Source organism: Myotis nattereri (genome assembly GCF_964212035.1).
Source record: "Myotis nattereri genome assembly, chromosome: Y".
NCBI classification, from domain to species: Eukaryota; Metazoa; Chordata; class Mammalia; order Chiroptera; family Vespertilionidae; genus Myotis; species Myotis nattereri.
The window spans coordinates 535,292-562,392 of record NC_138094.1 but is presented as its reverse complement, the minus strand read 5'-3'; the positions used below and the strand labels follow the sequence as shown (position 1 = coordinate 562,392).

The window sequence follows — 27,101 nt, the reverse complement described above, 5'->3', positions numbered from 1 at the left end:
TCCATCAGCTGCCTCCTGCACACCCCCCACTGGGAATGTGCCCGCAACCCAGGTCCATGCCCTTGACCGGAATCGAACCCGGGACCCTTCAGTCCGCAGGCCGACGCTCTATCCACTGAGCACACTGGCCAGGGCCCCTTTTTTTTTAATACATTTTTATTGATTTCAGAGAGCGAGGAGGAGAGAGAGAAACATCAACGATGGGAGAGAATCAAAGGGCACAGGCCCGGGTTGTAGGCTCCATCCCCAGTCGGGGGCGTGCAGGAGGCAGCCGGTCCATGATTCTCTCTCCTCATGGATGTCTCTCTCTCTCTCTCTCTCTCTCTCTCTCTCTCTCTCTCTCTCTTTCTCTCTCTCCCTCTCTCTCTGAAATACATAAAAATATCTTTAACGAGGAGAAGAAAGTACATAATACGCTTGCAAGACAGAAGTCCGACGGGGAGGAGATAGGACTCTGATTTCAGAAGCTGGGGGCGGAGTGGGTGTGGGGGACAGGACGCCCCAGCAGCCTTGAGGTGAGGGGTGGGAGCTGTGCGTGTGCAGGGGCCGGAGAGCGAGTTGAAAAAGCGCTTTATTTAGCTTCCTTTCCAGTGAACATCGCAGGTGGGCGTCCCCGCCCCGGTACACACATCCCCGCCTCCGGGAGCCGCCAGGCTGTGGGGGCACCTGGCCAGCCATGACCTCATCCGGGCTCACGTCTCCCTTAAAACCTGCAGTTCAGCCACCGGACACTCCTCCTGGGTGGGTCGGCCGGCCTCCCAGGTAAACTGTGGGGTGAGGAGGTCCGGGTGGGGCACGGGGCCGGGCCAGGGGGCAGGGGGACGGGTTCTGGGCTCCCTGTCCGGTCTGCTTGCCGGCTACCCTTGTGGTCACCCCCCTTCCTGCTGCCAGGGCGGGACTGTGGCCACCTCCGCCCCAGGGGCACCCGGGGGCGGACACCTGGACGTACCATCTTCTCGTTGTGCAGGCCACCCCCGATGGGGTCCTTCAGGTGCGGGATGGGCGGGAAGAGGGTCTCCAGCACCGAGTACCTGAGAGAGAGTCACCTGAGCAGGGCCTGGTGCGGCCTGTATCCATCCATCATCCACCCGCCCATCATCCATCCGCCCATCATCCATCCGCCCATCTGTCCACTTATCCATCCATCCACGCACCCATCCATCCATCCATCCGCTCATCCATCCATCCATCCACCTATCCATCCATCCATCCATCCATCCATCCACCCATCTGTCCACTTATCCATCCACCCATCCATCCATCCATCCATCCACCCATCATCCATCCACCCATCCATCCATCCATCCACCCATCATCCATCCACCCATCTGTCCACTTATCCATCCATCCATCCACCCACCCATCCATCCATCCATCCATCCATCCACCCATCCATACATCCACCCATCATCCATCCACCCATCCATCCACCCACCCATCCATCCATCCACCCATCGTCCATCCACCCATCCATCCATCCACCCATCATCCATCCACCCATCTGTCCACTTATCCATCCATCCATCCACCCACCCATCTGTCCACTTATCCATCCACCCATCTATCCATCCATCCACCCACCCATCCATCCATCTACCCATCCATCCATCCATCCATCCATCCATCCATCCATCCATCCATTCATCCACCCATCTATCCATCCATCCGTTCATCCATCCACCCATCCACCCATCCATCCATCCATCCATCCACCCACCCATCTGTCCACTTATCCATCCATCCATCCACCCACCCATCCATCCACCCATCCGTCCACCCATCTGTCCACTTATCCATCCATCCATCCATCCATCCATCTGTCCACTTATCCATCCATCCATCCACCCACCCATCCACCCATCCACCCATCCATCCATCCATCCATCTACCCATCCATCCATCCATCCATCCATCCATCCATCCATCCATCCATCCACCCACCCACCCATCCATCCATCCACCCATCCATCCATCCACCCACCCATCCATCCATCCATCCATCCATCCATCCATCCATCCATCCACCCACCCACCCACCCATTCACCCATCCATTCATCCATCCATTCATCCATCCATCCATCCATCCACCCATCCATCCATCCATCTACCCATCTGTCCACTTATCCATCCATCCATCCACCCATCCATCCATCCATCCACCTATCCATCCATCCATCCTCCATGCCAGCGATGCAGGTTACCGGGGAGTTATAGGGACCCCCCCCCCTTCATTCTCCCCACCCCAGTTGAGCCATCCTATTCTTAGGAGTGCTGGTATCCGCACCTCCAAAGGGGAGCCCGTGCCCTAGCCAGTGTTGCTCAGTGGATAGCGCCTCAGCCTGCGGACTGAAGGGTCCTGGGTTCAATTCCCAGTCAAGGGCACGTACCTGGCTTGCAGGCTCCTCCCTACCAAGTCCTGGTCGGGGCGTGTGCAGGAGGCAACCCATGGATGTGTCTCTCTCACATCAAAGTTTCTCTCTTTTGTGTTTTTGTTTTGTTTTATTTTGTTTTTTTTACTCTCGGCCTTTCCCTCTCCCACTCTCTGCAAAAATCAATAGAAAAAATGGCCTCAGCACAGACCAGGCTGCGTCCACCTTGGAGATGCAGCTAGAGATGCCTGTCACCATGGCAGCCTCCCCCTCCCTTGTCACCATGGCAACCTCCCCCCTCCCAACAGCGTCTACCGGAAGTCCGTGGTCCCCTACCCTGGGACTATGTCCCCTCCTCTGGGAGACTTGGGGGGTAGCCAGGAGAGAGACCTGGCGGGCGGGAGGGACCCCGAGGCTGGGGCGGGGTCAGGGCGGGGCTCGCGGAGTCTGGACAAGGTTTCAAGGAGCTAAATTGGGGGGTGGTGGCGAGGGGCATTGGGGACACGCAAAGGAGCCGGGCTGTAGCCTCCACGCACCGATCTGTTTGGGGGTCCGGATAGGGAAGGCAGGGGTCCCCCGGATACAGCCTTGGGGATCAGGCATCCAGGGGGGGTCCCCCAGGCGGCAGGGACCTCATAGATGGGCGCAGCCGGGGTCAAGTTTTCCAAAATCCCCCTCGGGCCTGGCCGGTGTGGCTCAGTGGATAGAGCGCCGGCCTGCGGACCGAAGGGTCCCGGGTTCGATTCCGGTCCCGGGCACGGACCTCGGTGGCAGGCTCCTCCCCGGTCCGGGCCCTGGTCGGGGCGCGCGCAGGAGGCAACCCATCGATGTGTCTCTCTCACATGGACGTTTCTGTCTTTCCCTCTCTCCCTCCCACTCTCTCTAAAAATCAAAGGGAAAAATATCCTCCGGTGAGGATTTTAAAAAAATAATAATAATAAAATAAAAAGAAAGAAAGAAAGAAACCCGGGTGGGGGGCTGCAGGCTGTGTGCGGGGACCCGCGAGCGCGCGCCCGGGCATCCAAGACGCGCGCGCGCGCCGGGCGGGGTGGGTGGGGCGCACCGGGAGTGGTGCGCTCCTGGCAACCAGGACTCCAGACTCACCTTCGGCAGAGGAAGACGGCGGTTCCCACGGTGAGCAGCGTCGCCAGCGCAATAAGGGAGGAGATCAGCCAGACGTGGGAAAGCGCGCCCGCCCCCGGGTCACACACTGCAGGGTGGAGCACAGGGGACGCCTCGCACCGGCCCAGGGGTGGGGGTGGAGGTGGGGAAGCGCCTGGGAAGGCGGTTTCAAGTACCCCCCGGGCATTTCCCTTAGGTCCCAGGTCCAGGTTGGGGCTCAGTCCAAGTGAGGACAGCGGCCACCTGCGCGCCCGGGCGCGCGGGAACCTCTCCAACGGGTGCGCGCGCCCATCGCCGGGACCCCCATGCGCCCCACCACGCAGGGACACTTGGAGCCGCACCCACATTCAACCACACACAGCGCGCTCTGGCCTGGGCAGTCCTCAGGGACCCCGGGCAGAGCCGCCTGGGTTTTCGCTTGGAGACGCGCGCCCGCCTCCTGGTCACACACTAGGGGAGGCACAAGGGACCCCTCGCGCCGGCCCTGGGGGAAGGGTGTCTGGGAAGGCGGTTTCAAGTATCCCCCGGGCATTTCCCTGAACTCCCAGGTCCAGTTTGGGGCTCAATCCAGTGGGGACAGCGGCCATCTGCGCGCCCGGGCGCCCGGGAACCTCTCCAACGGGCGCGCGCCCATCGCCGGGACCCCCATGCGCCCCACCACGCAGGGACACTTGGAGTCACACCCACATACAAGCACACACAGCGCGCTCTGGTCTGGCCGGTCCTCAGGGACCCGGGAAAGAGCCTGGGTTTTCGCTTGGAGACGCGCGCCTGCCTCCTGGTCACACACTCAGGATAGGAGGTGGAGGGGACCCTTGGACCGGCCCTTGGGGGTCTAGGATGGCGGCTTTACGCAGCCCCCGGGCATTTCCCAAAACCCAAAGTCAGAGTTGGGGCGCGTCCCATGGGGACCTTGGCCACCTGCGCGCCCGGACGCGCGGGAATCTCTCCAACGGGCGCGCGCCCATCGCCGGGACCCCGCTGCGCCCCACCACGCAGGGACACTCGGAGCTGCACCCACGTACAACCACACACAGCGCGCTCTGGTCTGGCCAGTCCTCAGGGACCGGGGGCAGCACCAGGATTTTCAAAGACTTGGCACGTGTGTCGCCTGCAGAGGAGTCAGCCACGGCCAGAGGGGAGGGGACGCGCCCTGGGGTGGCCTGGGCCGGGCGAGTATGGATTTTTCTCATTCATTTTTATTTTTATTTTTTTTTTAAAAAAAGACTGCATAAAAGCCCGGCCAGCTTGGCTCAGGGCTTGAGCTTCGACCTATGAACCAGGAGGTCACGGGTTCGATTCCCGTCAAGGCCACAGGCCCGGGTTGGTGCACTCCATCCATCCCCAGTTGGGGGCGAGCGGGAGGCAGCCGGTCCATGATTCTCTCTCATCATGGATGTTTCTCTCTCTGTCTCCCTTTCTGAAAAAAAGAGGGAAGGGGTGGTGGTAGGGTGACGCCCCTCTATCTGGAAGGCAGACACCCCAGGAGCTTTCAGACTGGGGGGTGGGGGTGGGCGAGTCTGTTTCCTGGAGGAAGGCCAGTGCCCAAAGCCTTCATTCAACACTCGCCCAGGAGGGAGACAGAAAGGGTGCCCTGCTCACCGAAACGCTGGGGGGCGCTCCACTGGCCGACCAGGTCGGGGGAGGAGGTCCGAGCTCGGATTTTCACCATGAAGGTTCCGGGGTTGGTCAGCCTGAAGGACTTATCTTCCTCGACCTATGATGCAAGGAAAACCAGCAAGAAAAGGCCTAGCCCGTGTTGAAAAGGCTCAGTGGTTGAGCGTCAACCTAGGAACCAGGCGGTCACGGGTTCGATTCCCGGTCAAGGGCACAGGCCCGGGTTGCGGGCTCCATCCCCAGTAGGGGGCGTGCAGGAGGCGGCCAGTCCATGATTCTCCCTCATCATGGATGTTTCTCTCTCTCCCTCTCCCTTCCTCGCTGAAATCCATAAAAAAATACATTTAAAAAAAATATAGATTTTTTAAATGGTCTAATTCCTGGCAGGTAAATGATTCCTGAAAGCCATGGTGGCAGGGGCCGAGGCAGAGGTGGTTAGGGGTGATCAGGCTGGCAGGGGAGGGCAGTTAAGGGGCGATCAGGGCGGCAGGCAGGCGAGCAGTTAGGAGCCGGTACATCAATGGATCAATACATCTATGTATCAATTTACATAGGTTATTATGTATCCCCCATTGCTGATCATTATCTATCTATCTATCTATCTATCTATCTATCTATCTATCTGTATATAGATAGATAGATAGATAGATAGATATGCTAGAGGCCTGGTGCATGAAATTCGTGCACAGGGCCAGGGTGTCCCCCAACGCAGCCTGCACCCTATGTATTGATACATAGGTGTTGACTTTGGGGGTGTTCTGCCCTGAGCCCCGCAGTGTGGAATGCTGTCCTCCCCAAAAGCGATGTGGCCCCAGGAACCTGGGAACAGGACCTCGTTTGGGAACAGGGCCTTTGCGGACGGGATGGGGTGAAGGCTCGGAGACGAGGCCGTCCTGGCTCGGGGGTGGGGGGGGGCCTCCCTCCAGGGACAGGGTCCTCGTCAGACACCAAAGAGGAGACGCAGACCCAGAGGAGAAGCCACACAGTGACGTCGGAGAGAGAGAGAGAGAGAGAGAGAGAGAGAGAGAGAGAGAGAGAGAGAGGAGAGAGAGAGAATGAGAACGAGAAGGAGAGAGCAAAAGAGAAAGAATCCTATAGCATAAAAACCTAATATGCAAATAGACCCAACCACGGAAGGACCGGTTGCTATGACACGCACTGACCACCAGGGGGCAGACGCTCAATGCGGGAGCTGCCTCCAGCCCCCAGGCCCCAGGCCGGCCAAGGCGGGTACCGGTGGGGACCCCCCACCCCTGATTGCCTGCCAGTCACCCCGCAGATCGGCCCTGATTGCCGGCCAGGCCTAAGGATCCTACCCGTGCATGGATTTCGTGCACCGGGGCCTCTAGAGAGAAAATAAGAGAATGAGAGAGAGAGAGAGAGAGAGAGAGAGAGAGAGAGAGAGAGAGGTCACAGCTAATGGATGTTTGGCAAATGCATGGTCAGCCGTGTGGAATGACGCGGGTTAGAGCTCACGGTCTGTGACTTTCCCCCCAAGTTCCCTGCCCGGCCCAGCTTAAGGAATTGGGGGGGGGGCGTTGGGGTGCCCCTCTGTGGGTGGCCCCAGGCGGACAGCAGCCTCTCTGAGCTGCCCCTCAGGCACCCCGCTCCCCCTGTCTTCCCCATGGACATTTCCAAGAGGGGTGCGCTTACCGTCAGCGTCAACGGCGAGTCGGCGCCCTGCAAGACACAAGCCAACAGCCCTGGGTCGGGGGGTGCCCCTGAGAGGGTCCGAGAGGGTGGACGTTCACAGAAACGGAGTGTGAAACGGCCAGCGATGCCCGGCCGGTGTGGTTCAGTGGTTGAGGCTCGACCTACGAGAGCCAGGAGGTCCCGGGTTCGATTCCCGGTTAAGGGCACTTGCCCGTGTTATGCGATCGGCCCCCAGTAGGGGGCGTGCGGGAGGCGGCCGACCCATGATTCTTGCTCATCATGGATGTTTCTCTCTCCCTCTCCCTTCCTCTCTGAAATTAATAAAAAATATATTTTTAAAAAATAATAAATATAAATATATTTTTAAAAAAATAAATAATATAAAAATAAAATAATAAAAATAAATATAAAAAATAAATAATAAATATAAACATTGCATATAAAATAGAAACGGATGGCCAGTTAAAAAAAACACGACATGTCAATAGATGAGGAGGATAAACCATAAAGAGAACACATCAATCATGAATATAAATGGATAAGGGAGTATACGATGATGAATCTCGCAGGATAAATAATGTATGTAAAACAACATACAAATATAACAAGTAGGAAGTCGGTTATAAAAATGATCAGCCATGACCCCGGCCGGTGTGGCTCGGTGGATAGAGCGTCCACCTGCAGATGGAAGAAGGGTCCTGGGTTCGAGTCCCTGTCAAGGGCACCTGCCCCTGTAATGCGCTCAATCCCCAGTAGGGGGCGTGCGGGAGGCGGCCGACCCATGATTCTCGCTCATCATGGATGTTTCTCTCTCTCTCTCTCCCTTCCTCTCTGAAATCCATAAAAATACATTTTCAAAGGACGGAAGGATTTACCTGTTGTATTTCGAGCTCGTAGTCAAAATATTTGTGCAAGTGGCTGGACATGTCCCATTCCAGGAGCGCGAGGGATTTGTTGCACCAGGCGCTGATGTGGGGTGCGATCAACTTCTCTGTTGGAGAAAAAAAGGAAAAAAAGAAAAAAAAGAAAAAAAAAGCTCAGATCAGTGAAACAACTAAAAAAAAAAATATCTATATTTTTTCCCAGCCCAGTAGGGGGCGTGCAGGAGGCGGCCGATCCATGATTCTCTCTTGTCCTTAGTATATCTAAAGCGTGTCCCAAAATTCACGCAAGAAGTCATTTTGATAGAAAACACAGGTTTATCATTAAAAATCGTACATTTTTTATTGATTCGCAAAGGACACAGTCTAGGGTTGTGTATGCAATAGCACATCAGGTCCATGGCCTCCACGGCTCTCCTGGCACAGACGCAGGATAAACAATGTATGTGAAACAACAGACAGAGGTAACAAGTAGGTAGTTGGGTATACAAATGATCAGTCATGGCCCTGGCCAGTGTGGCTCAGTGGATAGAGCGTCGGCCTGCGGACGGAAGGGTCCCGGGTTCGATTCCCGGTCAAGGGCACAGGCCCAGGTTGCGGGCTCGATCCCCAGTAGGGGGCGTGCAGGAGGCGGCCGATCCGTGATTCTCTCTCATCCTTAGTATTTCTCATTTCTCCTGGAGGCCACTTACTTGATATCCTATTCCATACATAACCCTAGACTGTATCCTTTATGAACCAATAAAAAATTTACAATTTTTAATGATAAACCTGTGTTTTCTACCAAAATTACTTCTTGCGTGAATTTTGGGACACCCTTTATCTCCCTTTCCTATTCATTCCTCTCTAAAACCAATTAAAAATATATATATATATATATATATATTTTAAATATATTTTATTGATTTTTTACAGAGAGGAAGGGAGAGGGATAGAGAGTTAGAAACATCGATGAGAGAGAAACATCGATCAGCTGCCTCCTGCACGCCCCCCACCGGGGATGTGCCCGCAACCCTGGTCCATGCCCTCGACCGGGAATCAAACCCGGGACCCTTCTGTCCGCAGGCCGACGCTCTACCCACTGAGCCACACCGGCCAGGGCTTGCAGGGTAAATTTTTAGGTAGAAAGTTTTGTATGGTTTTTGAATGACGTCATAAATATCCAAATGGCTTTGGGCCGAAAAAAATAATTCACCTGCATTTCGACCTCAGGACAGAATGCTTACAAGCCTGCTTGGTGCCCGGCCAGTGTGGCTCAGTGGTTAGAGCGTCGCCCTAGGAGCCAGGAGGTCAGGGTTCGATTCCCGGTCAATTGCACAGGCCCGGGTTTTGGGCTCGATCCCCAGTAGGGGGCGTGCAGGAGGCGGCCGGTCCATGATTCTCTCTCATCATGGATGTCTCTCTCTCTCCATCCCTCTCCCTTCCTCTCTGAGATCATTTTTTAAAAAAAAAATGCATCTATGAAAAAAAGAAGTTTCCGGGACCCTCAACCACTCACCGATCTTGGACAAATCGGAGAATAATTCGGAGCAGGGAATCGCGTCCCGGTGGCTGGTGCCCGTCACCCAGAACTGGTAGAACAGGTGTTGTTTTGGGTCGAAAAAGGCAGAGATGTTGTCAAACCGGCACGCGGTGTGTTTGCCCTCCGTCGTCAGGTACCTGGGACACGCCCACCTCTGGGCGGTGCTGCATGAAGGGGGCGTGGTTAAGAATGGCCTAACCCCTCCCAGAAGTCGCTAAGCCCCGCCCAGAAGTCCCTAGACCCACCCAGAAGCCCTTAGTCCCCCCCAGAAGTCCTTAGTCCCGCCCAGAAGCTTTAGCCCCGCCCAGAAGCCCTTAGACCCGCCCAGAAGCCCTTAGTCCCCCCCAGAAGTCCTTAGTCCCGCCCAGAAGCTTTAGCCCCGCCCAGAAGTCCTTAGACCCGCCCAGAAGCCCTTAGACCCGCCCAGAAGTCCTTAGTCCCACCCAGAAGTCCTTAGTCCCGCCCAGAAGTCCTTAGTCCCACCCAGAAGTCCTTAGTCCCGCCCAGAAGCTTTAGCCCCGCCCAGAAGCCCTTAGACCCGCCCAGAAGCCCTTAGACCCGCCCAGAAGTCCTTAGTCCCACCCAGAAGTCCTTAGTCCCGCCCAGAAGTCCTTAGTCCCGCCAGAAGCCCTTAGTCCCGCCCAGAAGTCCTTAGTCCCGCCCAGAAGTCCTTAGTCCCGCCCAGAAGCCCTTAGCCCCGCCCAGAAGTCCTTAGCCCCGCCCAGAAGTCCTTAGCCCCGCCCAGAAGTCCTTAGTCCCGCCCAGAAGCCCTTAGTCCCGCCCAGAAGTCCTTAGTCCCGCCCAGAAGCCCTTAGTCCCGCCCAGAAGTCATTAGACCCGCCCAGAAGCCCTTAGCCCCACCCAGAAGCCCTTAGCCCCTCCCAGAAGCCCTTAGTCCCACCCAGAAGCCCTTAGCCCCGCCCAGAAGCCCTTAGACCCGCCTAGAAGCCCTTAGTCCCGCCCAGAAGTCCTTAGTCCCGCCCAGAAGTCCTTAGTCCCGCCCAGAAGCCCTTAGTCCCACCCAGAAGTCCTTAGTCCCGCCCAGAAGCCCTTAGTCCCGCACAGAAGTCCTTAGTCCCGCCCAGACGTCCTTAGTCCCGCCCAGAAGTCCTTAGTCCCGCCCAGAAGCCCTTAGTCCCGCCCAGAAGCCCTTAGTCCCACCCAGACGTCCTTAGTCCCGCCCAGACGTCCTTAGTCCCGCCCAGAAGTCCTTAGTCCCGCCCAGAAGCCCTTAGTCCCGCCCAGAAGTCCTTAGTCCCGCCCAGAAGCCCTTAGTCCCGCCCAGAAGTCCTTAGTCCCGCCCAGAAGTCCTTAGTCCCGCCCAGAAGCCCTTAGTCCCACCCAGAAGTCCTTAGCCCCTCCCAGAAGCCCTAAGCCACGCCCAGAAGACACACAGCCACGCCCTTGAGACAAAGCCATGCCCAGTAAACCTTAGCTCCGTCCAGGAGACCCTAGCCACGCCCAGGAGACTGAAGCCACGCCCATGAGACCCTAGCCAATTCCAGGAGGCCGTGGCCCCGCCCAGGAGGCTCTGGCCCCACCCAGGAGACCCAAGCCACGCCCAGGAGACCCCAGCCCCGCCCAGGAGATCCTAGCCCCCCCAGAAGGACCCAGCCCCGCCCAAGGCCCCCCTACCTGGTGTGCTCCAGGTGGAAATAATATTGGACGTCGCTGGGGGCCGCCCTGCCCACCGCCCACCTGCAGGTCAGGGCGTCCTTGTCATGGACCTCGCAGGCCAGGCCCTCAGCAGCTGCGGCGGGGTTCCCTTCTACACGTACGAAGACGAGAGCAAAACAAACAAACAAAAAAAAGCAAAGAAAATTACAAAAAAAAGGCAAAGAAAATTCTTTCCACCAACTCCAAAGAAGATCAATGAAAAAATGCAAAAATTCCAAAAAAAAAAAATGCAAGGGAGAAAGCCGAAAAATAGAAAAATCACAAAAATATGCAATGAAAATGGCCAAAAAAATGCAAAAATTACAGAAAAAAAATGCAAGGGAGAAAGCCGAAAAATACAAAAATTACAAAAACATGCAAGGAAAATAGTCAAAAATAAAAAATGCAAAAATTACAAAACAATGCAAGGAAGAAAACCGACAAATGCAAAGATTACCAAAAGTTGCAAAGAAGATGCAAAAAAAAAAAAAATTGCAACAGAGAAAGCTGAAAAATACAAAAATTACAAAAAAATGCCAGAAAAATAGCCCCAAAAAATGCAAAAATTACAAAAAAATACTGCAAGGAAGAGAGCTGAAAAATGCAAAGATTACCAAAAGATGCCAAGAAGATCAGAAGAAGAAGAAGAAAAAAAACGCAAGGGAGTTGGCCAAAAAATGCAAAAATTCCCAAAAATTTCAAAGATTACCAAAATAATAATAAAAAAAAAGGCAGGAAGATCACCATAAATGTAAGGAAGAAAAAAATAAAAACAACAAAAAAAACCCCACGCACACGCTCACACACACACTCACACTCACACCCACCCCCCCACACACACACCAAGTTCCTTTTGCCTTGGCTGGTGTGGCTCAGTGGTCAGAGCATCACCCTGCACCCCAAAGGGTCGCAGGTTCAATTCCCACTCAAGGGCTACTGCGGGTCGAGCCCACAACCCGGGCGTGTGCCCTTGACCGGAAATCGAACCCGTGACCTCCTGGTTCCTAGGTTGATGCTTAACCACTGAGCCACACCGGCCGGGCTCAAAGTAATGATTTTTGAGATTCAGACGACCAATTCATGATTAAAAGCAAAAAATATATATAGTGTCCCAAAATTCACGCAAGAAGTAATTTTGATAGAAAATACAGGTTTATCATTAAAAACTGTAAATTTTTCATTGACTCATAAAGGACACAGTCTAGGGTTTATGGATGGAATAGCCCATCGGGTCCATGGCCTCCCCAGCGCTGCTGGCACAGATGCAAAGCCGCGGTCTCCATTGGTCTTCCTGGTCCCTGCTCCTGGGCCATCATTGGTCCTTGGTGATGCTTATCGAATCGAAGGGATTGACATCCAAGGGCAACAGATATTAGAATCCGATTCAATCAACCGAGTCCAATCAGGCTTTTATTTGTTGTTATTGTTGTTGTTAATGCTCACGCAGAATTCAAATCTTGCGTGAATTTTGGGACACTATCTATCTATCTATCTATCTATCTATCTATCTATCTATCTCTACCTACCTATCTATCATATCTATATCTATCTATCTATCTATCTATCTATCTATCTATCTATCATCTATCTATCTACATATCTATCTATCATATCTATCTATCTATTTATCTATCTATGTATCTATCTATCTATCATCTATATCTATCTATCTATCTATCATCTCTATCTATCTGTCTATCTACCTATCATCTATCTATCATCTATATCTATCTATCATCTATCAATCTATCATCTATCCATCTATCATCTATCCTACCTATGTATCTATGTATCTATGTATCTATTATCTATCTATCTATCTATCTATCTATCTATCTATCTATCTATCTATCTACATATTTATCTATCATCTATCTCTATCTATCTATCTATCATCTATCTATCTATCTGTCTATCTATCTATCATCTATCTATCTATCATCTATCTATCTATCTATCTATCATCTATCATCTATCATCATCATCATCTATCTATCTATCTATTTATCAATATATACAGCATTTAGCCCTCACCTTGCTTGGGATACTCAATCCATGTGGAGTACGGCTCACCGTCGATCACGGCGACCTTGACCGTGTAGTTCGTCCGCGTGCATTTAGGGAGCAGGTAGAACTGGCAGAAAAGGTTGTTTTCGGCCTGAGTGAGACGGAGGAATGCCCCGTTTAGAGATACTCATCATATTTAACCTTGATTTTTTGTGTGTGTTTCATACTTTTACTGAGTTCAGAGGGGAAAGGACAGATAGACAGGAATCATCCCTCCTATCTACATTATAAAAGGCCAGTGACTGTAACGCGTAACGACCAAACGTCGGGTCACCAGGCTGTGCGTGGGGCACCTCTCGGGCCCTTCCCCCTCCCCCACTGGGGCGCCGGCAGCGTCCACAGAGCGTGTGAGGTGTTACAGGGCAACGGACAGGGCCCTGAAGCCAGGCTCGGCCTAGGGGACCCTACACGGGCACAATTCAATCATGCATTGAGCCTCTAGTACTAGTATAATAAAAGCCTAATATCCTAGGTGTCCGACCGTCTGTTCGACCACCCGACCAGTCGCTATGATGCACACTGACCACCAGGGGGCAGAAGCTCCGACCGGTAGATCAGCTTGCTGTTGGGGTCTGGGCGAGACGGGTTGGACACGCCCTGGATTCCTCTTGCGGCCCCTCCCCTGCCGCAATCGTGCAACGGTGGGGTCCCTCGGCCTGGCCTACGCCCTCTCGCCATCCGGGACCCCTCGGGGGGATGTCAGAGAGCCGGTTTCTGCCCAATCCTGCAGGCCAGGGAAAGGGACCCCACTGGTGCACGAATTTGTGCACCGGGCATCTAGTCAAAGATAAGAAGGAATCATGGACCGGCTGCCTCCTGCCCGCCCCCTACTGGGCATCAAGCCCGCAACCCGGGCACATGCCCTGACCTCCTGGTTCATCGGCCGATGCTCAATTGCTGAGCCAAACAGGCTGGGCCGAGCGGTACCATCTTAGACATTTTACAGACGACCCACTCTGAGCCTGGTGCCCGTAAATGCCTCGCCCCGCAGCCCTCAGGCCTGGGTGCGCCCCAAGATGGGCTCAGGCTGCACGTTTGGCTGGTTCTCTGGTCAGGGGAAGACTTGGAAGCGTCTGGTGAGCTACGTCCAGGGGAACGGCTTTTACCTTTGGGTTGAAAGTGGGACCTTCGACGCATTCTATGCTGGAGACGTTGCCACGGAGATCCCAGGTCAGCCTCTTCGTCCTGGGCTCCATCCTGACGTTCGTAATCGGCGGGTTTGGATCTGAAGGGTGGAGGGTTAGGAGAGAGACGGGGATGCTAAAACCCGCCCCCTGACGGGAAACTCCATTCTCTCACGGACTTAGGCGATACTGTGGAAACGTGGAGTTATTTTTTTAAAAAAAATGTCCTATAGAATAAAAGCCTAATATGCTAAGTGTCCGGTCGGCCGGTCGGCCATTCAACCAATCAAAGCGTAATATGCTAATGATATGCTAAGGCGGCTCGACCGCTCGCTATGACGCGCACTGACCACCAGGGGGCAGACAACTGGTCGCCATTATGTGCACTGACCACCAGGGGGAATAGAGTTGACCAGTCGCTATGACGTGCACTGACCACCAGGGGGCAGACAGTTAACTGGACAACCAGTCGCTATGATGTGCACTGACCACCAGGGGGCAGACAGTCAACTGGACAACCAGTCGCTATGACGTGCACTGACCACCAGGGCGCAGACAGTCAACTGGACAACCAGTTGCTATGATGTGCACTGACCACCAGGGGGCAGACAGTCGACCAGTCGCTATGACATGCACTGACCACCAGGGGGCAGACAGTCGACCAGTCGCTATGATGTGCACTGACCACCAGGGGGCAGACAGTCGACCAGTCGCTATGACATGCACTGACCACCAGGGGGCAGACAGTCGACCAGTCGCTATGACGTGCACTGACCACCAGGGGGCAGGCGGTCCCACCAGTAGGTGAGCTTGCTGCTGGGGTCCAGCCGATCGGGACTGAACAAGACGGGCCGGACATGCCCTGGAGCCCTACCACGGTCCCTCCCCGGCCCCGATCGAGCACCCGTGGGGTCCCTCGGCCTGGCCTGCGCCCTCTTGCAATCCGGGCTGAGGGACTCCACCCCAGAGCACACAATTTGTGCACCGGGCCTCTAGTATATATATATATATATATACCTGGCTCATTTGGCTCAGTGGATAGAGCCTTGACCTGTGGACTAAAGGGTCCCAGGTTCGATTCCCGGTCAAGAGCATGGACCTGGGTTGCAGGCACATCCCCAGTGGGGGGCGTGCAGGAGGCAGCCGATCGATGTTTCTCTCTCATCAATGTGTCTGACTCTCTCTCCCTCTCCCTTCCTGTCTGTAAAAAATCAATAAAATATATTTTTAAAAAAATACCCCCAAAAACTTAAGGAAAAGAAAAAAAAAAACCCAAAAAGCAGCAAACACTTAAAGAACCCTTGACTCCATTTGTCTTCATCTTTGCTTGCTGACTGTATTATAAAATTCTAGCAGAAGCAAATTTTGAACAAAACGTATCATGTTAAAATAGAGAGGGGCTCCCTTCCCCCAAAATCTCCCACAAAATCATCATTTTTGCGGCAAGAACGGACGTCTTTCGCGAGACTATCGTCGCCCATAAAAGCAGACTTAGAACTAGGCTCCGCTTTGCAGATTTAGGGCGACAAAATCTGAGCAAACTTCATGAAATTGTCAAACCTGTAAAAAAAATCAGGCAGATCCATGCCAGCAGTGGCCGATTTTAGAACTGCTAGGGGTTCAACAGGGAAGGTAAAGGCGTCCCCCCCTCCCCGCCGTCCCCCCGCTTTGGAGGCAGAGAAACCACCGGCAAAAGGTTATGAAATGTTGTGGTTGACTATCTCCGCTCACCCCACCCCGGCTGGTGCAACCAGGCCCCGAGCGGACGTGGGTGGCCTGTTCAGGATGAACATATTCTCCTTTCTTCTAAGATATTCAGACGACAAAATCCCCTCCGCCCCAGCCCCCCAAGTGTCCGGAAAAAAAAAAAAAAGCCTATACACAGAGCTCCTTTATTTGTTTTTTTTTTATTATTATTATTTTTAAAAAGCATATTTTATTGATTATTTACAGAGAGGAAGGGAGAGGGACAGAGAGTTAGAAACATCAGTGATGAGAGAGAAACATCGATCGGCCGCCTCCTGCACCCACCCCTTACTGGGGATGTGCCCGTAACAAAGGTACATGCCCTTGACCGGGAATCGAACCCGGGACCCTTCGGTCCGCAGGCCGGCGCGCTATCCACTGAGCCACACCGGCTAGGGCTGTTGTTATTAATTTTTAAATCCTCACCCGAGGATATTTTCCCATTGATTTTTAAAAAATATATATATTTTTATGGATTTCAGAGAGGAAGGGAGAGGAAAAGAGAGAAACATCCATGAGCAGAGAGAATCATGGATCGGCCGCCTCCTGCACGCCCCCTACTGGGGATGGAGCCCGCAACCCGGGCATGGGCCCTTGACCGGGAATCGAACCCGGGACCCCCTGGTTCCTAGGTCGACGCCCAACCACTGAGCCACACTGGCCAGACTCCATCATGTCTTATAGCTGCACTAGAGGCCCGGTGCACGAATTCGTGCACCAGTGGGGTCCCTCGGCCTGGCCTGTGGGATCGAGCCGAAACCGGCTCTTCGACGTCCTCCAAGGGGTCCCGGGTTGCGAGAGGGTTCCAGGGCGTGTCCGCCCGTCTCACTCAGCCCTGATCAGCCAGACCCCAGCAGCAAGCTCACCTACCGGTCATAGCGTCTGCCCCCTGGTGGTCAGTGCACGTCATAGCGACTGGTCGACCCGTCGACTGTCTGCCCCCTGGTGGTCAGTGCACGTCATAGCGACTGGTCGACCGGTCGACTGTCTGCCCCCTGGTGGTCAGTGCACGTCATAGCAAGTGGTTGAGTGGCCTTAGCATATCATTAGCATATGACGCTTTGATTGGTTGGCCGACCGGACACTTAGCATATTAGGCTTTTATTATATAAAACTAGTGGCCCGGTGCATGAAATTCGTGCACTGGGGGTGTGGGTTGTCCCCCAGCCCGGCCTGCACCCTCTCCCAATACGGGCTGCTGGCTCCTAACCCCTCACCTGCCTGCCTGCCAGCCGATCGCCCCTAACCACCCCGCCTGCCGGCCTGCTCGCCCCCAACTGCCACCCCCCTGCCACCCTCATGGACCCCAAGATCTCCCGGTCTAATTAGCATATGACCCTTTTATTCATCTCGATGTGACTCTATGGCGTTCGCGAGGCCACCGGTTTCCTCCCAACGCAAAGCACCTGCCCAGCCCAGGTTGGGCGGCCTACCTTGGTCCCTGTGCAGCAGAAGGGAGACGGGGGGCGCCAGGAGCAGGGCGGCGAGCCAGAGCGAGGCCATGGTGAGGGCGACGGGCTGGGGTTGATTTTTCTTTGTTCGATGGCATTGAAATATATACAATAAATATCAAAAATATAAGCCTTTGATTGACTCTGGTTGCAAAGATCAAACAAGAGTTAAGTGAGGGTTCTTCAAAATGCCGGCACGCCCGAGCTCAAAAGGTTCGCCGTCGCTGGCCTAGGCCCTGGAGGGACCCAGGGGTGCGTGTTTGCCTGCACGCGTGTACCTGTGGGTTTGCAGGCGTGTGCGTGCATGTGCCTCCATGTGTATGCACGTGCATTCGGCATCTCTGTGCGTCTATGCACGTGTGTGCATGTGTCTGGCAGTGAGCACACGTGTGCATGGGTGCCTGTCTCTATTCTCGCGTGCACCTGCGTGTGTATAAAAAGGCGTGTGCAGCCCTGACCGGTTTGGCTCAGTGGCTAGCGCGTCGGCCTGCAGACTCAAGGGTCCCGGGTTCGATTCCGGCCAAGGGCATGGACCTGGGTTGCGGGCACATCCCCAGTAGGGGGCGTGTGCAGGAGGCAGCTGATCGATGTTTCTCTCTCATCGATGTTTCTAACTCTCTATTCCTCTCTGTAAAAAATCAATAAAATATATTAAAAAAAGGTGTGCACACAGCTGTCTGCATGCATGCAGGCACGGTGCATGTGCACGCCTATACGTCTGCATGCGTGTATTCCTCATGTGCCTGTGTGTGCCTGCATGTGCACGCACACACATGTGCCATGCATGCACACACACAGTTGCACGCACACCCGTGTCTGCGTGTGGGCACACATGTGTGCGCATGCATGCATGTGCCGGCTGCTACATCCGTGCATATGTGCCTCACGTGCCACATGTGTACACACATGTATGCGCCTGCCTGTGTGCTCATGTGTCTGCATGGCATGCCCAGGCGGCGGGGCTGGTTTGCAGGCACGTTTGCACATGTCAACGTTTGCTTGTGTGTGCACAGCTACGCACACGTGTGTGCCTGTGCACGCGTGTCTGTCCGTGTGTGTGTATAAGGCAGCCCTGGGGTTTCCGCCTCCCTCACGGCTCCCAACCCCCCTGCAGACACCCGGACACCACGCGCCGGGAAAATCGCCAGGAGACGCCGAGATGACAACGCCCTGGAAGGAAGTCTAATTAAGGGCGAGCCATCAGGGCGGACGGCACTTCCTGGAGGGACCCAGTTACTGTAACCGGACCCCGCGTTGTGCCAACGTCCCAGGCAAGACCGTAACCCGGGGTCCCCTGAGTCCCCCTCTGTCCTTGGATGGGGGGCCACCCTGTCCCAGGAGGACCTGGTCTCAGACCCCCCCATGGGCTCCTCACCCTGACTCCTCCTTTTGCAAACATCTATTATTTATATTTTTAAAAAATATATTTTTAATTGATTTCAGGGAGGAAGGGAGAGGGAGAGAGAGAGCGAGAGAGAGAGAGAAACATCCATGATGAGAGAGAATCCTGGACCCGCCGCCTCCTGCACCCCCCCGACTGGGGATGGAGCCCAGAACTTGGGCATGTGCCCTCGACGGGGATTCGAACCCAGGACCCTTCAGTCCACAGGCCGGCGCTCCATCCCCTGAGCCGAACCGGCTGGGGCTACATCTATTTTTTTTTAAAATTATTTTTACTTATTTATCGACTGATTTATTTGGTTAACCGTCACCGGAAAATACTTTTCTATCGATTTTTAGAGAGAGCGTGGAAGGGAGGGGAAGGGAAGAGAGAGAGAGAGAGAGAGAGAAACATCGATGTGAGAGAGACGCATCCATGGGCCTCCTCCTGCACGCCCCCCGACCAGGGCCCTTGATCTGGATTCGAACCCGGGACCCTTCTGGTCCGCAGGCCGGCGCTCTACCCACTGAGCCACACCGGCCGAGGCTGCAAACCTCTGTATCGCTTTGGGCTCGGACCCTTTTCCAGGAGAGGAGAGTTGGGGGGTCTGTGAGAGGAATACAGACAAGCTGGTCCCCAAACGCATGGAAACCCCTTGCTCTCTGAGTGCCATGCGTGCGCCCTGATAATCGCTCCAACAATTATTATTATTAATTAAGATCTTGATCGGACCGGCCGGTGTGGCTCAGGGGTTGCGCATCGATCAATGAACCGGGAGCTCAGGGTTCGATTCCCGGTCAAGGGCACAGGCCCGGGGTTGCGGGCTCCATCCCCAGCGTGGGGCGGGCAGGAGGCGGCTGGTCCATGATTCTCTCTCCTCATGGATGTTTCTCTCTCTCTCTCCCTCTTCCTCTCTCTAAAAGCAATGAAAATATATTTTAAAAAAAGAATAAAATCTTATGCCCGGGTCGTGGGTTCGATCCCCAGCGTGGGGTGTGCAGGAAGCAGCCGGTCCATGATCCACTCTCCTCATGGATGTCTTTCTCTCTCTCTCTCTCTCTCTCTCTCTCTCTCTCTCTCTCTCTCTCTCTCTCTCCCTTCCTCTCTCTAAAAGCAATGAAAATATATTTTAAAAAAAGAATAAAATCTTATGCCCGGGTTGTGGGTTCGATCCCCAGCGTGGGGCGTGCAGGAAGCAGCCGGTCCATGATTCTCTCTCCTCATGGATGTCTCTCTCTCTCTCTCTCTCTCTCTCTCTCTCTCTCTCTCTCTCTCTCTCCCTCTCCCTTCCTCTCTCTAAAAGCAATGAAAATATATTTTAAAAAAGAATAAAATCTTATGCCCGGGTCGTGGGTTCGATCCCCAGCGTGGGGCGTGCCGGAGGCGGCCGGTCCCTGATCCACTCTCCTCATGGATGTCTCTCTCTCCCTTCCTCTCTCTCTGAAATGAATAAAAATATATATATATTGAAAAAATAACTAAATCTTGGGCATTTGCCACTGGGGACACGTCCTTGAATCCCGTGGGCGTGGCCCCCGGACACCCCGTCCCCCGCGAACCCCGCACCTGCGTCTTACCTGGTGCGCCCAGGGCGCAGCGCGCGCAGATCCAAGTCCCCGCGCCGGCTGCTCCCCAGGCGGCCTCGGGGTCCCCCTCCAGGCCCTCCCTCCGCCCCCCACTTCTGCCTCCGGCTGCCCAGAGCCGAAGAGAAACCCCAATGTTTGTTTTTGTGCCCAATTCAGCCTTTTTTATAGCCTCGGTCTGGGGCCCCGCCCCTCGCGTCCTAATCGCTCCCCAGGACCTGGTGCGCGCTCCCCTCCCCACCCCGGCACCCCCCGCGCGTCCTCAGAAAATCGGGGTGTTTCCTTGAAATGCACCCCCCTCTCACCTCCACCCTCTTTCTCAACAGATCGGTGGCTTGTTCTCCTTTGTCTTAAAAAAAGGTTCCTGTTTAAAAAAGAAAAAAATAAAGATAAATGTAATCTGGGTTCAAAGAGACATCCGCGGTGTGGCCAGGGCGCGCGCACGGGGGCAGCTGGGGTCAAGTTCAACCCGCGGGGCGGCCCGCAGCTTCCCTTCCAGCCGGACTCGGATGCTTTTCCCTCCGCCCCTCCCCGTCCTTCCGACCGACCGACCGACCGACCGTCACAGGTCACCGCTGCCTGGGCTCAGCCTCGCCCCCCCAATTCCCCCCACAACCCCTGCCCCCCACAATCTCCCTTCCCCGCCAGGCTTCTGGCACCTGGGGCCCGGGCTGGCTTCCCTGCCCCCACACCCTGCTGTGTCCGGAAGGACGCCCAGAAGGACGCCCGGTCAAATTAGCATATTCACTTTTTTAAAAAAATTTCCTTGCCACCGTTGAAGTTTTATTGTTACACATCAATATCCAGTAAAACAAACTTCTCATCGCTACGGAGAGCCCAGCACCGTCTGGTGAGCAGAGAACCTATCGAGAGCTTGCAGGCCGGTGGCAATGAACGTTTTATTATTATTATAGATTTTTTGTTGTGTTTTTTCTTTTAATTTTTTTTTATTTTTAAACAAGACTGTTGTTGCCGGTGTAATTACGTGAAGGTGGAACAAGGCGATTTGTCCATGTATTAAATTTTTTTTAATCCTCACTGCAGGATATATATATATATATATATATATATATATATATATATATAAATATTTAAATATATTTAAATATATATTTAAATAAATATTTAAAAATATTTAAATATATAAATATTTAAATATATAAATATTTAAAAATATTTAAATATATAAATATTTAAAAATATTTAAAAATATTTAAAAATATTTAAATATATAAATATTTAAAAATATTTAAATATATAAATATTTAAAAATATTTAAATATATAAATATTTAAAAATATTTAAATGCATAAATCTTTAAAAATATTTAAATAAATCTTATTGATTTTTCACAGAGAGGAAAGGAGAGGGATAGAGAGATAGAAACATCGATGAGAGAGAAACATCGATCAGCCGCCTCCTGCACGCCCCCCTACTGGGGATGTGCCCGCAACCCAGGCACATGCCCTTGCCCGGGAATCGAACCCGGGACCCTTCAGTCCACAGGCCGACGCTCTACCTACTGAGCCACACCGGTCAGGGCTCCTTTGATATTTAGAGACCCAGGAGCCCTGGCCGGTGTGGCTCAGTGGGTAGAGCGCCCGGCTGCGGACTGAAGGGTCCCGGGTTCGATTCCCGGTCAAGGGCAGGTGCAGGAGGCAGCCGGTCCATGATTCTCTCTCCTCGTGGATGCTTCTCTCTCTCTATCTCTCTCTCCCTTCCTCTCTGACATCAATTAAAACATATATTTAAAAAAGGGAACATGGGGCGAACCCCCCGGGGTTGGGGGGGGAGGGTGGGGGAGGGAGGGAGGGGGTCCGAAAGCCCAGGTTGCAGGTGGCAAAGGGGGGCGCCCAGTTCAGGGGCCACCCATAGGGGGGACAGAGGAACAGAAAATGGGGAACCGGGAGGGGAGCGGGCAAGGCCAGGGCCCCCCCAGCCAGGCGCACCTGCACCCACAGCCCCAGGGGTGGGGACCCACTCAGGGCTCAGCCGGGGGGGAGGGGGGCCGGGGGTAGAGCCTTGAATGCCTTCCTGCCCCAATTCTGGGGGCTCTGGCCACCAGGGATCCCAAAGGTCACCCCAAGGTCACGCACCCCAGAATCCTCCCAGCCCCTAACGGCCCCCCCCCCACACACAGAGGTCTTCACCCCCCTATTGCCTGTGCCCGTGACCGGGAATCGAACCCGGGACCCTTCCGTCCGCAGGCCGGCGCTCTACCCACTGAGCCACACCGGCCAGGGCTGTGTATAGATTCTTTCATTTATCTCTTCTCATCCCCCAGACATCCAGGTATGTCAGTCTGTTCGATGCTTCTGTATCTCTAGATCTATTTTTTTTTAATATTTAAAAATATATATGTTTTATGTTTAAATATATTTTATTGATTTTTTTACAGAGAGGAAGGGAGAGGGATAGAGAGTCAGAAACATCGATGAGAGAGAAACATCGATCAGCTGCCTCCTGCACATCTCCTACTGGGGATGTGCCCGCAACCCAGGTCCGTGCCCTTGACCGGGAATCGAACCCAGGACCCTTCAGTCCACAGGCTGATGCTCTATCCACTGAGCCACCCCGGCCAGGGCTCTGGGTCTATTTTGCTCATCAGTTTATTTGGTTCATGGAGCTTCCAGGTCGGGGGGAGATGACGGGACATGAGTCTCTCTCTGACCGGCTTGTGTCTCTCAGCATCATGGTCTCCAGGCCCCTCCGGGCCGTCTCAAAGGGGAAGAGACCCCACCTTTTTCAGGGCTGCGTAGTATTCCACGGAGTCGGTGCATCACGGCTGTCTTATCCGCTCGTCTGCTGATGGGCACTTGGGCGGTTTCCAGATCTTAGCGCTTGTAAACCAGAGGCCGGTGCACAAAATTCGTGCACTCGGGTGGGGGGGTGTCCCTCAGCCCGGCCTGCACCCTTTCGCAGCCAGGGAGCCCTCCGTGAGCCCGGCTTCTGGCTGAGCAGGGCTGCCCCTGTGGGAGTGCACTGACCTCCAGGGGGCAGCTCCTGCATTGAGCGTCTGCCCCCCGGTGGCCAGTGCGCGTCATAGCGACTGGTCGATAAATCGACTGTCTGCCCCTGGTGGTCAGTGCACGTCATAGCGACTGGTCGACCCGTCGACTGTCTGCCCCTGGTGGTCAGTGCACGTCATAGCGACTGGTCGACCCGTCGACTGTCTGCCCCCTGGTGGTCAGTGCACGTCACAGCTACTGGTCGACCCGTCGACTGTCTGCCCCTGGTGGTCAGTGCACGTCATAGCGACTGGCTGACCCTTCAACTGTCTGCCCCTGGTGGTCAGTGCACGTCACAGCGACTGGTCGACTGTCTGCCCCCTGGTGGTCAGTGCACGTCATAACAACTGGTCGACTGTCTGCCCCCTGGTGGTCAGTGCACGTCACAGCGACTGGTCGACTGTCTGCCCCCTGGTGGTCAGTGCACGTCATAGCGACTGGTCGACCCATCGACTGTCTGCCCCCTGGTGGTCAGTGCACGTCATAGCGACTGGTCGACCCATCGACTGTCTGCCCCCTGGTGGTCAGTGCACGTCACAGCGACTGGTCGACCGGTCGACTGTCTGCCCCCTGGTGGTCAGTGCACGTCACAGCGACTGGTCGACCGGTCGACTGTCTGCCCCCTGGTGGTCAGTGCACGTCACAGCGACTGGTCGACCATTTGTCTGTCTGCCCCCTGGTGGTCAGTGCACGTCACAGCCAGTGTTTGAGCATCCCTAGCATCTCATTAGCATATTACGCTCTGATTGGTTGAACGGACGACGGGACACCTATCATTTTAGGCTTTTATTACAGAGGTTGCCTGCCTACAAGTCCTTTGGTGGCTCTCAAACGCACCCCCTGCCCCCGCCACCTTCCCTGTTATTTGTCTCTGGATCGATTCTGGTTCATCAAATTATATTGATCCCTTGCATGTTTTTAAAATATATTTTTATTGATTACAGAGAGGAAGAGAGAGAGAGAGAGAAACATCCATGATGAGAGAGAATCATGGACCGGCCGCCTCCTGCACGCCCCCTACTGGGGATGTGCCTGCAACCCGGGCCTGTGCCCTCGACCGGGAATCGAACCCGGGACCCTTCAGTCCGCAGGCCGACGCTCTACCCACTGAGCCACACTGGCCGGCCCGGGTTGTGATACTTTAGGTCACATCCTGCACGTCCCTCACACACACTCCCCTCCTGGGGGCCGGGTTCGAGCACCCAGCCCCCCTCCTTCTTTGCCTGCATTTTCAGGAGAAATTGATCTTTTTTTTATTTTTTCCGTTCCGACGCGGCCACCACCCAAGCTGTGGTGTGCGGAGCTCACCCAGGGGCGTGACGGCCCCGAACCCGCTGGGGTTGCCACACGGGGTGAGGGCTGCGGGTCTCGGGCCCCAGCTGGCCCCAGCGATACCGGGGAACGGGTCCTATGTTCAGGGCTCGGTTCGAGGAAATGAAAATCTTTCGAAAGAGCTTCCTGCTGCTTTTTTATCTGCCCTGTGCCGGCCCCGCCCGGGGGGAGGCGGGGAAGCTAAAACTCTGTCTTATCAGCAGGTCTTCGCGTCTTTTCTCGCTTCCTTTTTTCAATTTTTTCTTTTATTTCTTTTCTTTTTTGTTAATCCTCACCTGAGGATATATTTCTCCATGATATAATATATATATATATATACATATATATATATATATATATAGAGAGAGAGAGAGAGAGAGAGAGAGAGAAATATATAGATATATAGACATATAGACATATAGACATATAGACATATAGATATATAGATATATAGACATATAGACATATAGACATATGGACATATAGACATATAGACAAATAGGTATATAGACATATAGACATATAGACATATAGACATATAGACATATAGATATATAGATATATAGATATATAGATATATAGATATATATAGACATATAGACATATAGATATATAGATATATAGACATATAGACATATAGATATATAGATATATAAAGACATATAGACATATAGACATATAGATATATAGACATATAGATATATAGATATATAGATATATATAGACATATGGACATATAGACATATAGACATATGGACATATAGACATATAGACAAATAGGTATATAGACATATAGACATATAGACATATAGACATATAGATATATAGATATATAGATATATAGATATATATAGACATATAGACATATAGATATATAGATATATAGACATATAGACATATAGATATATAGATATATAAAGACATATAGACATATAGACATATAGATATATAGACATATAGACATATAGATATATAGATATATAGATATATATAGACATATGGACATATAGACATATAGACATATGGACATATAGACATATAGACATATAGATATATAGGTATATAGATATATAGATATATAGATATATAGACATATAGACATATAGACATATAGACAAATAGGTATATAGACATATAGACATATAGACATATAGACATATAGACATATGGATATATAGATATATAGATATTTAGACATACAGATATATAGACATATAGATATATAGATATATAGGCATATAGACATATAGACATATGGATATATAGATATATAGATATATAGATATATAGACATATAGACATATAGATATATAGACATATAGACATATAGACAGACATATAGGTATATAGATATATAGATATATAGACATATAGATATATAGACATATAGACATATAGACAGACATATAGGTATATAGATATATAGATATATAGATATATAGATATATAGGTATATAGACATATAGATATATATATATAGATATACAGACATATAGACATATAGACATAGATATATAGATATATAGATATATAAATATAGATATGTATTTATTGATTTCAGAGAGGAAGGGAGAGGGAGAGAGAAACATCAAGATGAGAGAGAATCATGGAACGTCTGCCTCCTGCATGCCCCTTACTGGGGATGTGCCCGCAACCAAGGTACATGCCCTTGACGGGGAATCGAACCCAGGACCCTTCACTCTGCAGGCCGACGCTCTATCCACTGAGCCACACCGGTCAGGGCTGGGTGTGTTTATTTCCACGGCAACAAAGGGCTTTTGGGAAAACGTCACGAATACGCACGTGAGGAGAACATAAAGTTTCCTGAGGTTTGGCAATGACCACCCCTGGCCTTCCTCCGTCGAATTCTCAGGGGTTCGTGCATATAAACACGTGTGCGCATGTGTTCGAACGCATGCTTGCACACACAATGCACACGCACGGGCGTCCACAATGCCCACATAGTCACGCATACCCCCGCATGCACACACAGTATGCACACACTCATGCACATGCATGCTCATACAGAACAGGTGTGCATAACACACAAAACCCACACCCACACAAATGTTTCTGCACGCACAGCACAAGCGAACCTGTGGACACAACACACACATACAGCACATGACCCTGCCCATGTGCACAGGTGCATACATGCGTGCACACACATGCACATGCTCTCACACAACACGTGATCATAGCACATAACACAATGCACGTACAGCACGCGTGCACCTGCACAATGTTTCTGCACACACCACACATGAACATGTGTACACAACACACATGACCACACATGATCCTGCACGTGTGCACATGGGCATATAGCATGCATACCTGCAATGCTTTGCACCCACATGCATGCATGCTTGCAATGCTTTGCACACACATGCATGCATGCTTGCAATGCTTTGCACACACATGCATGCATGTCTGCCCATGCCTTGCACACACGTGCATGCACATCTGCACATGCTTTGCAAACGTGTGCATGCATGCCTGCACACACACACGCCTGCACGCACACACACACACACACACACAGAAGCTGGTTGAACAGGCCGCGGGCCCAGTGGGATGGGGTGACCTCTCTCTCCCCGCCGGGAACC

General features: G+C 52.6%; 1 protein-coding gene across 1 annotated transcript; it reads right to left on the bottom strand.

Annotated features, from left to right (window-relative positions):
- Positions 1-553: 553 nt before the first annotated feature.
- Positions 554-17,261, bottom strand: LOC308512232 (interleukin-3 receptor subunit alpha-like; the record flags this gene model as incomplete). Its single annotated transcript, XM_081082031.1, has 11 exons — positions 554-767; positions 950-1,031; positions 3,475-3,580; positions 5,095-5,209; positions 6,763-6,789; positions 7,638-7,753; positions 9,142-9,329; positions 10,801-10,933; positions 12,856-12,979; positions 13,995-14,113; positions 17,192-17,261. 11 exons carry the CDS (start codon positions 17,259-17,261, stop codon positions 693-695), a joined length of 1,155 nt encoding a protein of 384 aa, XP_080938157.1. The 3' UTR covers positions 554-692.
- Between the last annotated feature and the right edge of the window lie 9,840 nt (positions 17,262-27,101).